The sequence below is a fragment of the Hydra vulgaris genome, chromosome 09 (genome assembly GCF_038396675.1).
Source record: "Hydra vulgaris chromosome 09, alternate assembly HydraT2T_AEP".
NCBI classification, from domain to species: Eukaryota; Metazoa; Cnidaria; class Hydrozoa; order Anthoathecata; family Hydridae; genus Hydra; species Hydra vulgaris.
The window spans coordinates 62,934,867-62,949,435 of record NC_088928.1 but is presented as its reverse complement, the minus strand read 5'-3'; the positions used below and the strand labels follow the sequence as shown (position 1 = coordinate 62,949,435).

General features: G+C 31.0%; 1 protein-coding gene across 2 annotated transcripts in view; it reads right to left on the bottom strand.

Moving 5' to 3' along the window:
- LOC101236274 (mitochondrial basic amino acids transporter) overlaps positions 1 to 13,901 on the bottom strand; it is a 35,653-nt gene extending 21,752 nt beyond the window's left edge. Inside the window, exons 1-5 of one of the 2 annotated variants that reach the window (XM_065806298.1) lie at positions 13,789 to 13,901; positions 9,729 to 9,875; positions 9,109 to 9,205; positions 8,964 to 9,007; positions 8,793 to 8,882 (exon numbers count right to left, since the gene is read on the bottom strand). In XM_065806298.1, coding sequence (XP_065662370.1) covers positions 8,793 to 8,882; positions 8,964 to 9,007; positions 9,109 to 9,178 — 204 coding nt within the window. In that variant the 5' untranslated portion in view covers positions 9,179 to 9,205; positions 9,729 to 9,875; positions 13,789 to 13,901. The remainder of the gene's footprint in view (positions 1 to 8,792; positions 8,883 to 8,963; positions 9,008 to 9,108; positions 9,206 to 9,728; positions 9,876 to 13,788) is intronic. The other variant, XM_065806297.1, reaches the window with a different exon arrangement.
- Between the last annotated feature and the right edge of the window lie 668 nt (positions 13,902 to 14,569).

The window sequence follows — 14,569 nt, the reverse complement described above, 5'->3', positions numbered from 1 at the left end:
TCATTCTATTATCTCCTTATGAGGGTACAGCTCTAAAACTCAGTTTTATGGTTCTGAGGCCGGCTGGTAGTCAGGTTTCCCAAACTCTGTGGTAGCTCTCAGAGAGGCTGATTCCATCAACAGCTGAAAAATATCAAAGTATTAACAGTGCCATGTTGCGCATGGATGGTGTCCCTGTTTGTACTTCTGGTGTGCATTGCGGAGGCCACATTTGGAGCCCTTTGTTACGGCTTAGGGTTTATTAGTAGTAATGAGGCAATTGTTTGGGCTATTAAACGGTGTTCTGAGTACTATCTATGCTTTGAGTCAAGTTCTTCAAACTAATTTAAAAATGAATAAAGTACCAAAAACTATAAAATACAAAAAACCATCATCATCACCAAGTTCTCTAAACCTATCATTCACTAATATTCGTGGTCTTCGAAGTAACTTTTCTTCTGTTGAGTCTTATCTCTTGCAAAGTTCACCAGACCAACTTGCACTTTGTGAGACTAATTTGAGTTCAGCTGTCTCATCTTGTGATCTTAGTGTTGATGGTTATCTTCCTCTGATTCGTAAAGACTCCAATAGTCACATGATTGGCCTGGGCATTTACATTCGTAAGAATTCACCTGTTTGTCGTGAAACTAGGTTTGAATCCACAGACAATTCTTTCATGTGCTTTCGTTTAGCACCACTTCACTCTATTGCCTTTCTCTTTGTTCTATATCGCTCTCCTTCATCTCAAGACTGCACTCTTTTTGATGTTATTTCTGATCATATTGACCAAGCCCTCTCTCTTTATCCATCAGCTAATATAGTTGTTGTCGGTGACTTTAATGCTCACCACTCTGAATGGCTTGGCTCTAGTGTCAGTGACTCTGCAGGCATTAAAGCCCACAACTTTTGCCTTTCTCAATCCCTAACTCAAATAATCAACTTTCCAACTCGCTTTCCTGACAACCCTAATCATTTACCTTCTCTACTTGACTTATGTCTTGTTTCTGATCCTAGTCAGTGCTCAGTTTCTCCACATTCACCCTTAGGTGCTTCTGATCACAGTTTGATCTCTTTAAAACTAATATCTCATTCTTCTTCTCACCTGAATACCCCTATTATCGAACCTCTTACAACTACAGTAAAGCTGACTGGGATTCTTTCCGTGATTTTCTTTGTGATGGCCCTTGGGTAGAAATCTTTCAACTTCCTGTCGACAAATGTGCTTCCTACATAACTTCGTGGATTCAGGCTGGCATGGAATCTTTTATACCCTCTCGACGATTCCAGGTCAAGCCTCACTCTCCTCCGTGGTTTTCCTCACACTGTGCTGCTGCGATTGCCAATCGAAACCGATACTTCCATATTTATCAGCAAAACAATTCTCCAGAAAACAGACGTCTGTTTATTACTGCTAGAAACAACTGTAAAAAGGTTTTGTCTAACACCAAAACCCGCTATTCTCAGGTCATGAAATCTCGTATCTCATCTCAAAAATTAGGCTCTCGTGACTTCTGGAGAATCTTTAATAATATCAATAATAAGGGCAAATCTATAATTCCACCTCTCTTGTATGGTTCAGACTTTGTCACCTCACCTAAAGACAAAGCCGAACTGTTTGCTAAAAACTTTTCATCAATATCATCTCTTGATTCCACTAATTGCGTTCTACCTGATATTGCCAACAAACAGGTTGATCCATTGCTTGACATTCATATCACTCCAGCATCTGTTTCTAAAGTGATCTCCTGCCTAGACTCTTCTACAGCTTGTGGCCCGGACAACATACCTGTTATTGTCTTGCAGAAGTGTTCTCCGGAGCTGTCGTCTATACTCTCAAAACTATTCAACAAGTGCTTATCAGAGTCTTGTTTTCCAGCCTGCTGGAAAGCCGCATCTGTAATCCCTATCTTCAAAAATTCTGGGGAGCGATCTGATTCGTCTAACTACCGTCCCATAAGTCTTCTTCCTATCATAAGCAAGGTTTTTGAATCTTTAATTGACAAACACTTAATTTCTCATCTTGAATCTAATAACTTACTTTCTGACCATCAATATGGATTTCGATCTTCTCGTTCTACAGCTGATTTGCTAACAGTAATAACTGACAGGTTTTATCGTGCATTAGATGAAGGTGGAGAGGTTAAGGCCATCGCTCTTGACATTTCAAAAGCGTTTGATAAAGTTTGGCATGCTGGTCTTCTCCATAAGCTTTCTTCTTATGGTGTATCCGGCAACATCTTTAAGATCATTGAATCCTTCCTTTCCAATCGTAGCATAAAAGTTGTCCTCGATGGACAACACTCTTCTTCTTATTATGTAACTTCAGGGGTTCCTCAAGGTTCTATCCTTGGCCCTATACTCTTTTTAATTTACATTAACGATCTTCCAGATATTCTCACATCTAAGGTGGCATTGTTTGCTGATGATACTACCATTTATTCTTGTCGTGATAAGAAACCAACACCCTCTGATTGCTTGGAGGGGGCATTTGAGCTTGAAAAGGATCTCACTTCTGCTACAGCATGGGGCTTACAGTGGCTGGTGAACTTTAATTCAGATAAAACTCAATTTTTTTCAGCCAATCGTTATCGCAATAATTTAGATCTTCCTATATTTATGAACGGTGATGTACTCGAAGAGTCACCTACTCTTCATCTTATAGGATTAACTCTTACTTCCAATCTTTCATGGAAACCATATATCAAATCGGTTGCAAAATTAGCATCTGCTAAGGTTGCATCTCTTTATCGAGCTCGCCACTTGCTTACTCTGGATTCTATTCTCTATCTCTATAAATCTCAAATCCGGCCTTGTATGGAATACTGTTGCCATATCTGGGGCCGATCTTTTAATGATGTCCTTTCTCTTTTAGACAAGGTGCAAAAACGCATTGTAAACATAGTTGGACCTGCTCTTGCAGCCAATCTCCAACCATTATCACATCGTCGTAATGTTGCTTCTCTTTCTCTTTTCTATAAATACTATAATGGGCACTGCTCTAAAGAGCTAGCGTCTCTTGTGCCATCTACTAAAATTCATTCTCGTGTTACTCGTCATTCAATTAAGTGTCATCCTTTTTCTGTGACTGTTCCTAAGTGCTCCAAAAACGCTTATTCGTCTAGTTTTTTTCCTCGAACATCAGTTCTTTGGAATTCGCTTCCTTCATCTTGCTTTCCTGATTCATATAATATGCAATCTTTTAAACCGTCCGTCAATCGTTATCTTGCTCTACAACCTTCATCTTTTCTCTTACAGTAACTTCCAACTTTAATTAGTGGCTGCTTGCAGCCTTGTTGGAAGCGAAGATGTTTAAAAAAAAAAAAACTGCTAGTAAGTTGCAAATGTGTTTTGTTCAGACAGCATTTGCTGCTAATTTGATGTTGATATTAATTTAGAAATCTATGAAATTGTTGTTTTGGCGGTAAACAGAAGTAGGAGACCTACATATTGCACTAAGTAAGAAAGAATAGTTATTTATAGTGTGTGAAACCCAGAGTTGTTCAGATGCTACGAATGACAGTCCGGGCACTGTCTCAGCTCCGATTTGACACGCTGTAAGGTTATTTGGTATGGATACTGCAACGCCTCCGTAGCCGTCAGTTCGGTCTATACGGAGGAGGTGGTATTCTGGTAAAAGTGGTGCTGATGTTTTTAAGAACCAAGATTCAGTTACAAAAATTGAATGAAATGGTGTTAGAGGAAGCGAGTGCAGATAGTTTCGCTAGTTTATCTGAATTCAGGGACGTGGCGTTTGTATAGTAATAAACTAATATAAAAAGAGGCTTACTACTGTTAATCAAATTATTATTAGTATCACTTGTTGTCCAAGGGGTTATTGTTCAGGGTGTTATCCCCTCCCCCTTCATAAAGCAAAAATGTTTCCACTAACATAGGAAAAAGTGTTTTTAAAATTGGTCGATAAGCACCCTCTAATGAATCACATAAATTTTTAAATCGAAATACAATTAAAGTTTGCTACAGTTGCACAAAAAATATGGAAAGAATTATAAAAGGTCACAATAATGCTTTGTTAAACAAAAAAGATATCCTAAATGAAAAAACTACAGAAAGTTGTTATTGTAAACAAACAAAAAAATTGTCCAATGAGTGGAAGCTGTTTATCCAAAAATGTGGTATATAAATGTGTTATTTCCTATAAGGTTTGAAATTATTACACATGCAAACCAAGAATGTTTATTAAGCTAAAAATCGGAACTGATTTTTAAATGCAGACACAAAAAAACTATAAAAATAAGTGAGCGCAAATAATAATTACATTAAAATGAATAATAATTACAATAAAAAATATTTTTTTAAAAAAAGCAAAAGTAATAAATTCTAAAGAACTCTTTTTTATAACTATATAATGGTGTCAGCATATTGCACAAATGTGTGAAAATTTGCAGTAGTTAAGACATTTGCGACTTCCTGTATTTTAATTTTAGGTATAAATTGAAGTTTTATTAATTTGATCATTTATTTCTGATGGGTCTTTATTGATGAAATGCAGTGTTAAATGAAAGATTTTCTACTAACTTACATATATATATATATATATATATATATATATATATATATATATATATATATATATATATATATATATATATATATATATATATATATATATATATATATATATATATATATATATATATATATATAAACATCGTGGCATCAATTCCAATAAAAATTGCTTCACAAAGCTGAACATATCCCAGCAAACCCTGTTTTAGTGGATTTGCAGCGGACCTATATAGGCATTTTTTAGCGTTTTATTGAAGTTCGGCTAATCGGTTATTTGGTGGACCATGAGTGACAACCATAAATGGCAAGCTGATAATATTCCGATATGTTATTAGTGACTAGTCATTGTCTAGCCACTAATAACATGTCGGAAAAAATGTTTTAAAAATTTTATTAGACTTAGTCAACAATTCACAATGAAGGCGATGGTTAGGAGCTACTACTTACTTTTCATCAAAATGCTATTCATGCAATTAGCATATGAACCAATTGCAAAGTTTCAAACACGTTGCAATAAATTCGCTAAGAATTTTTATATCTTAAAACGAAAAAAAAAAAACAAGAAAAATTATTACTTAGGTATTAAGGTTAGTTTCAGGGTCAGGTTACCACCAAGGATCAAAGATATATTTTTTAAAGAACTAATTAAGACCTCATTAAACACATTAGTGTTTAATGAGGTCTTAATTAGTTCTTTAAAAAATATATCTTTGATCCTTGGAAAGTTGGAAAGTTTTATATTAATAAAACTTTCCAATTTATCCTTTGTTTTGCGTCTGAAAAAGTCTGTTTGGATATTAAAAAAGTTTTTCATACGTCACCTAGTAATAAAATACCTTTTTGTGATGAAAAAGTTTTTTCATTTCTGATGTTCCTTTTCTGTAAATAAAAATCACGCAAAATTTTATTTAGTATTTCAAAATCAAATAAAAATAATTAAACTGATTAAGACGATGAAATTTCCACCTAAACTTACGATTAAATCTAAATTTAGATAAATAGATGCAATAGATCTCTTGATAAAATCTTTTTTGATACTAATTTTACGTCAATGTTTTTTACAAAATTCTTTTATTACTTGGGCCTTTTTGCCAGAGGCGTAGAAAGAATTTTTTGGTGTTCGAGATACTTCCAGACATGGAGCAAACTCCAAACATTTATATGTTTATACTTATGTCAAATAATGAGGGTTTGCAAAAAATTGCGATGATTGGAGGCTGGGAACAAAAAAGTCCCAAAATTTTTGCCCCCCTGCTCCAAACGTGAGAGCAACAAGTTGACGAAGTATTTTTTGTACTATTCTTAACTAGACTTATATTCATCGATAAATTTTAGATATCATTTTAAAATATTTTAGCGTTCAAAAATTATGACCATATAAAGTTTAAACCCCCCTCAATTTGAGGGGGTTGCAAATTTTATATGGTCATAATTTTTAAACGCTAATAGATAATACTATGAAACTTAAAATTTATCGATGAATATAAGTCTAGTTAAGAATAGTACAAAAAATACTTCATCAACTTGTTGCTCTCACGTTTGGAGCAGGGGGGCGAAAATTTTGGGACTTTTTTGTTCCCAGCATATATATTGATTCTGATTTTTTGAGGTTTTATAAATACCATTTTTCTTAAACTATATACTAAGTTTGATGAGAGAGGCAGTAGTACAATATAAACGTAAACCGATTGTAAATGACGAGAAATTTTGTATTGCAGTTTAAAATGGTATGACCAAGCTCGTACACAAAACTCATGATGGGATTTAATGTACAGTAAGTAGAGTTTTTCCATATTGGAGAGTTCTGACACAATAATGAAAAAAACCAAGCAATTAACTGCCAACCCAAGATGCTGCTTTGTACTTTTATTTTGAGTTTGTTGGATATTAGTACTCCAAGGTTGCGTTCAAAGTATGTTAAAACTAAACTGCGTCTTTTACCAGTCATGATTTTAATAATGTTAATAAGTTTTTCTAACAGCCAACTTGCATTACTTTTCCCTTCAACAAGTTAAAAATTACAATCCAGTTGTGCAACCAATTATACAATGCTGTTGCTATCCGCTCGCAGTTTTTCATAATACGGGGAAAATTGATTGCAACAATAACTCTTATGATCTTCCAATCATCAGAGTATAATTTGGTTTGGTTATAAATGCAGTCTTGTAAGTTATTGACGAAGATCACAAAAAGCAGTGAACCAAGAACTGTTCCTTGAGGGACGCTTATAATCATTACTTCTAATTGGACATTTATTCTCCAATTACTGCTCATTGCTGTCTATCAGCTAGCCAACCAGTAATCCAGTTTAATAACATTTGAGGCTAGAAATGTCATAGACTTGATTTTTATAAGGAAGTCTTTGTATGACGCTGTGTTAAATGCTTTTGCAAAGTTGGTAAAAAATTTGTCTACCAGATATCCACAATAAACCGACCTCATTAGAGTATTGCGGGATTCAATTAGATTTGTTGAGACTCTAAAATTAGATTGTGTACAATATTTCATTATTCTATCTTTGATAATTCTCTCCGTCACCATTGCACGGTATAGAGGTGAGAGATACTAGCTAGCTATAAAGTTTAAGAAAAATAAGTTTATGAAATATTATTTATAAAATTTTATTTATAAAAAGGTACTTTTTGAAATTTTTTTTTCTAAAAATAACCTGCAAAGTTTATCTCAAACAAAAACAATAGTTGGTTCATAAACTGAAAATTTATTTTTTTTAAAAAACTGTTACCAAACCATATATTATAGATTCTATATAGACATTCAAAGACACTATATAGACAACAGAAAAAGCAAAAAAAGTTAAAACTTTTTATTTTGGTATTTGACATTTCTAATTTTTTTTTATCCTTCAAGTTCTGGCCCCTTATTATCTTGGCGCTCGGGGCACGTATCCCCCCTTTGCCCCTCCTTCTCGGCAGCCGTGTATAAGATGATTATTTCTTTTTTTTAAAAAAGAAAGTTAAGTGCTTTATCTCAGAGCACTTTCAATTGTGTTTAAAGTAAGATTGGGCACAAATTTTAGCACAAAAATTTCTTCTTATTGCGTCATTAACAAAACTACTAATAAGACCTTCATAATCAATCATTTTATTATTGTTGTTTATAAATTTATCCAAAAACCTTTAATAAACTAAGTTCCAATAAACAAGATCATTGGTTTTAAGTCTTTACAAAACATTATTAATCAGCTTACCAGTCATGGTTTGACGTAACGATACTTTGACGATAACTTGTTACAATAGTTACAAGTTTTGAAAAATAAGAACTTGAATTTATTGATTTTTGGCCATTTTTTCTTAGTTACGTCCAATTGAATATTGCAAAAATTAAAAAATCTGCAATCTAATCTGGGTGATGTTATAATTTATTTTTATTTTTTACCCCGTCACTTGCAGGACCTGACGGGGTTTAAATCCGACTACGCTGCTTATTATTAGTGACGCTGTTTTAACTACTATGTCATTGAAAAGTAGTTTCTAAATTTTACCAGACTGTTGGAGAAGTAAGAAGAAAAAAAAAGAAGAAAAAAAAAGGAGTTTTTTATTTTACCTTTTATTTTTTACTTTAGAAAAACATAAAAGTTTTAAAAATTAAACACTTTATTAAAAAAATTTATTTCCCCTAAATTTTAATTAAGTTGGGGTCCAACTTAGTTATGACAGGTTACCCCAAGGATCTAAGATTTTTTTTTTCAATACCTAATTTGACACAATTATAAAAACGTTTCAACCTATAGTTTATTCTGTGTCTGAAAAGAATTTATTAAAAAATCTAAAAAAAATTTCATACATTTTGTTTCTATTTTAAATTTCAACCATTATAATTTATACATACACACATACATACATACATACATACATACATACATACATACATACATACATACATACATACATACATACATACATACATACATACATACATACATACATACATACATACATACATACATACATACATACATACATACATACATACATACATACATACATACATACCATACATACATACATACATACATACATACATACATACATACATACATACATACATACATACATACATACATACATACATACATACATACATACATACATACATACATACATACATACATACATACATACATACATACATACATACACATGTAAATATGTGTATATATATATATATATATATATATATATATATATATATATATATATATATATATATATATATATATATTTATATAGTATACAAATTTATATATAACATATTTTATGTTATACCTTTTCTTGACGTAGAGTTTTCGTAAAACAATCCCATGTTCCACTATATATGTTTCCGTTTGTATTAACTCCTTGAGTTTGTAGTCGAGCCTTAAAAAAAATCTAAAATTTTATCAAAATATTTTGAGCTTCAACACCGAAATTGAATATCTTTATATTTTGTCCTCATACCTTGACTGTATCCAATGGGTGACTCACCAAAACGCCCCCACAACCTTAATATGGACCAAACTAATGGTAGATAAATATTTACAAAAGTAAAAATAATTGAAATTTTAATTTGTACTATAACTTTCAATTGCATAATTGATTTTACCGGAAATCCAACCACATGTTAAATCGGCCAAAATATCAAGAACGTAAACGCTATTTTCTTTTCTTGTCATTAATAACAACACTTATGGATAAGCAACCTAAATATTTATACATTTTTAGCAAAAAGTATTGAAAATAAAAAATAAGGTTAAAGGAGTAAAAAACTGTTAATTTTAAAATATACGGAAATTGGTAGGGGAGAGTGGGGCTTGGCCAACACCTAAGCGGGAATGCGAATTAAAGTCACCAGTTATAGAAAAATAATCATGTTTATTGCTTATCATTTAGTCTATATTTAGTCATAAACTGCCAAAAGCAATTTTATAAATCTTATTATAAAATAAAAACTTAGGGCATTAAATAAAACCATTGGTGTTCGGAATTACTTTACGTACGAGGGGTAATTTCAAACACACCTTGGGGTAAACACTGTTGTGTAATAACAAATAAAATGCTAACTTTAATGTGCAGTTTAACTTTCTAATCAAACAACTAACAACTTTGATAATTACTGTTTTACATTAGGAGATTTAATTGATCTGTCATAAGCTTTTGATACGGTAAATTTCAATATGCTAATAAAAAAACTTGAAATCTACAGAGTGAAAAATAAAAACTTACTATGGTTCAAAGGGTATCTGACAAGCTGAAAGTAACTTTTATATTATGATCAAAATAACACACTTCCATATTCCATAACTTGCGGGGTTCCTCAGGGCTCTATTTTTTAATACATATGTAATTTTTGAAATCTTAAGGTGCACACCTCTAAAAATACTAAAAAATTTTAATACATATGTAATTTTCTGTGTCTTCATGAAAAAACTAGATATCCTATTTTTATTGATGACAAATTAACAAAAAAAAAAAAAATCAATAATGTTTATAAGTGATGTTCTGGTCTGTGTTTTTAGGTCATGTTCTAGTGGAAAATGTAACCTGGAGAGTATATAGGTTATAGAGTATTTTTTAAAATAAAATTTAAAAAATATTTGTACATTTACAAAGCCAAACAGTTATAAAATCTATCTTGATTGAAAAACTTGTATTTTTCAAGGGAAGAGTATTGGTCTTTAAGGATGACTTTAATACTGCGTTTAGAAAAAGATGATTATATAATCTCTTTTTTATATATCATTATATATATTATAATGTTATTTAGTAGAGAGAAGACTGATCGGACAATAGTTAGAGGAGTCAGAGTGTTCTCCAGAGTTTTTAAAAATTTGAACCACAGATGCCATTTTCTAGCAGGCAAGAAAACAAGGAGTCACCAAATGCATGCTTGCTACTGTACCCAACAAATGGACACTGCCAATGTAGTCTACAAATGCATGCTTGCTATTGTTGTTAAAAAATGCAAGTTTGCTATTGTAGTCAACATATGCATGCCTGCTATTGTAGTCAGTTAAGCAGTGCATTGTAAATGCTACAATGCATCTTTGCTTTTGTAGTCAACAATGTATCAATGTATCAGTTTCTTTGGGTAGTCTGGATAGCCACTTGATTTTTTGTAGCGCTGCCAATGGATTCAGAAGTTATGATGCATTAATTCAATTGCTCGGAACATTTCTCAAGTGAGCGGTTATGACGAGCAAAAAATCGAATAGCATACAAAAAAACTCCATTTATCTTTGGAGTGATAATTATGTTTGGGAGATTCAGATAGAAACTCTAAACTCACCAACCTTTAAAGTGTAGCTGTGTTTAAAAATACTTTCAATGCTGGGATGAACTACTGCATGGAATTTACAACGTGCTTCAATGATGATGAAAACGTCAAGAAAAAAGCGTGCTTTTAAAGTAACTATTGAAGCAAGTCAAAGCTTTTCAATAGCTTTCTACACTCATTTTCTGCAAATTGCCCATTATAAAATGGTTTTTGCTAAATGTTCACCATTTTTAGCCACACTGTTGCTGTTGGCTATATAAGATAATGGCTCTTGAATGAACGGCTTGCAACTCTAAGAAGCAAGTGAAGCTCCATGAATGGAATAAAATCTATAATCAGAGCAACTTAATAATGGATTCATGAATAACACTTTGGAAGTCACTTGCTCTCTTAGCATTGGCGCCAGCAGCTTTAAAAGTTTTTTTAATACTTTGAATGGACCTAAAGATTCAGAGATTGCCACTCTGGTGAAGAATTTTTGACTGCATATAACAACATGTCCAAGGCTGAGCACAGATTGTAGACAACATAAAATATTGGCAAGTTTCATATCACATGATAAAATAAAAGCCATTTTATCAAGACTCAACTTGTCACCTGTTTAAAATTGTCATAGTAAATTTTTTAAGGTAATAGATTTTGCATTTATTGTTTGTCTCTTAACTAAAAAGTTTGTTGAGGAAGATGGAGAAAAACCTTCTTAGATGGAGGAGTGTCATTCTGTGTCTCTAAGTTGAGAAGTTCATAAGAGACTTTCAATAAACCACCACCTCCATTCAATTCAACTTAGAGAATATTGTTTGTCTTTGCAATATACCAAAAGCTTATTTGGCTTTTTTGAGTATTGATTTTTGTTGTGTAACAAATGTCTGAAGTAAAAAACAAATCTGAAAGAAGTTTTTCAAGTAAATCAAACTTGGCCTGAAAGCGTTTATGCACTGTTCTCCGTGGCATCACTTGATTTAGGTTGATAAAATCTTGTTTACACCACGATTTGATAACAAAAAGTCTTTAAACAACCACGAAATTTTAAGCAGTTAACTCATCTGAGTTGGAAATAGTTAACCTGAAAATAATTGAGCTTTTATATTTTTCCTTGCTGAATTCTTGAGTACACACTTTCTAAAGCTTTACTTTATTTAACTTTGTTTATATGTTAATAAATGTTTAAATTCAAATGATGTACCGAAAAAAACATTACCTGGAAGTACAGGAAAGAGTTTTCATTTATCATTCAGATTCAGTTTTATAGTCAAATAAAGTGATAGAGTCTTGTTTGAAATCACTAAAACAGCTACTCTTTCAGCTAAAACATGGTCTTTTGTGTCAGCATTGTGTTAGAATTGTGTCAGCATGCAAGAAATTCCGACTAGGTGTTTGTTTCGTGAAACTATGAGGAAGACTTATAGAGGAAATCTGTATGTGCATAACGCAAATAAAACTTTATTCGGAACTTTAAAAGAATAAAGTAAGCCATGTTAGCACTTAAAGGTTAAAACTAAACTGTTACTATTTCCCAGCAAACTTTGCGTGTTTAATTTTAATTGAAACTAAATTCAAAACAAAACTTTATATTTCAATAAAGTCTCAATTCAGTTTTTAAAAACAAGTTTTAAACTCTTAGTTTAAAAAAAATCGCACGTTCAGACTTCTCGTCTTCCATCAAAAGTTGTATTTTAGCACGTTTTACCAGGTGATGTTGTCGCCGTAGTCAAATGCAAATAGTAATTCACAGCCACGCATGCGATGGTATATATAACAATGGCACAACTGTTTTGATTGGCTGATAACTAGCCCATCACGCATGCAAAGCATGATGGTGAAATTTCGAGGAAAGCGCCTACACTACAATGTACATACTGTATACATAGATAAACAATGCGTGGATCTTTTTGGCCAGAACTGTAAGACGCCCATAATGCATGTCTAAGATGTAGCTTTCGGATAATAATTGAAAAAAATATCTTAAAAGCTTTTGCTTTTAAGATAGCTGAAGTGTTTGTAATTTATAAAAAGAAGTTTATCAAGCAAATAAAGACGACTTTTTTTACGACTGTAACTTTTACGTTTTCGTTGCAGTTGGCGTTTTGATTTCGTAAAGTCCGTAATGACATTTAAAATTAAACCAAGGTAACGTATATCAAAAATTCATTGCATCTTGTTTACACCTTTTCAATTGGTTCATAAGATACAGTTACTCGTTTTAAAATTGGCAGATGTGTTTTAGTTTCATAAAAAGATTTAGATTTTTAGAATAAAAACTAGAGGTGCATAAAGTATTTGTTTGTAATATATCCAGGTAATTAACCAAAAAATATATACAAAGCAAATATACTTATCCCTTACAATATGATGGATAAATATATTTGTTGAGCCTGTTTAATTAAGGCTTTTAGAAACGTATTTGAAACTTATCTAAAGCGTATCTGAAACGTAACTACAAGGGATTTTAAGTATAACTTAAAAAGTTTAAAAACTATTAGTAGAATGATAAAAATTTTTTAGAACTAATTTAACTAATTTTTTTATGCAGTTCAGAAATATATTATCAAGTTCTCAAAAATTATAGACTATTTTACCCGGAATAATTATATATATTATTCGGTTAAAAATTTATAAATTTTCATATATACATATATGTATATATATATATATATATATATATATATATATATATATATATATATATATATATATATATATATATATATATATATATATATATATATATATATATATATATATATATATATTAGTAAAAACACTTATCTAACTTTTATCTTCAACATCATGTTTCTCCATCGGTAGGATCATCAGGGAGTGTTTTTAGTGTTTTTACTAGATTATAATTGCTCTGTTCTTTAAGAACATTGAGCACTCTATTTGTAGAATACAGTGGCATAATTTATATATATATATATATATATATATATATATATATACATATTTATATACAAGTGAATTTTTATTTCTAAATAACTTCGTCAGAATTAAAAAATTTATACATACTTGAGCTTTAGAAGTAGAATGTCGTTTTGGTAGAGAATTACAAAAAGTTTAAAATGATTTTTTTTTTTTTTTGCATAAGTTACAATTGATAGTTTGTATAATTCATGTTTAATAAACGACCGGATATACTTAATGTCATTCAGTTAGCTTTGTTTATTTTTGTCATTCAAAGAAATTTTACATTGTTTACCTTTCTTTTTTCGCAACTTTATTTTTAGTTTACACATTTTTTATCGAGGAACCACCTTATTATGACTACAAAAAGTTAGTTTCTAAATATAATACACAATGGGTTGTTAAATACATAATATAAAACAAATAAACTCGATGGTAATGATGGTAAACATTAAATTAACAATGGTTTGATTTAAACATGTTTTCAATGTTTAAATTTGATGTAAAAGATAAACATTCAAAATGCTTTTAAATACGTTTAAAGTGTTTTTACACGAAATTAAAAAAAAATGATAATAACAAGAAAATGTTAATAAAAACGTTTTACCGTAAATTTTTGGCACCTTTTTTTTTTTATCTTTTTAGTTGATCCATATAATTTTTCGCACAGGAAACTTTGTCTTTAAAATATTAAATAATGACAACCGGTAACTCAAAACAACGTCAAAAAAACCAAAACATACCAACTAACTTTTATTTAAAGTTTTTAAAAATAACTTTTAAAATAATATTTAACTTCAAAATTTCATGTTTCAAAGTTGAAAAATAAAAGAAACAATTATTTATCGACCCCTAATTACCAACAAACATTACTCAACAAACTTAC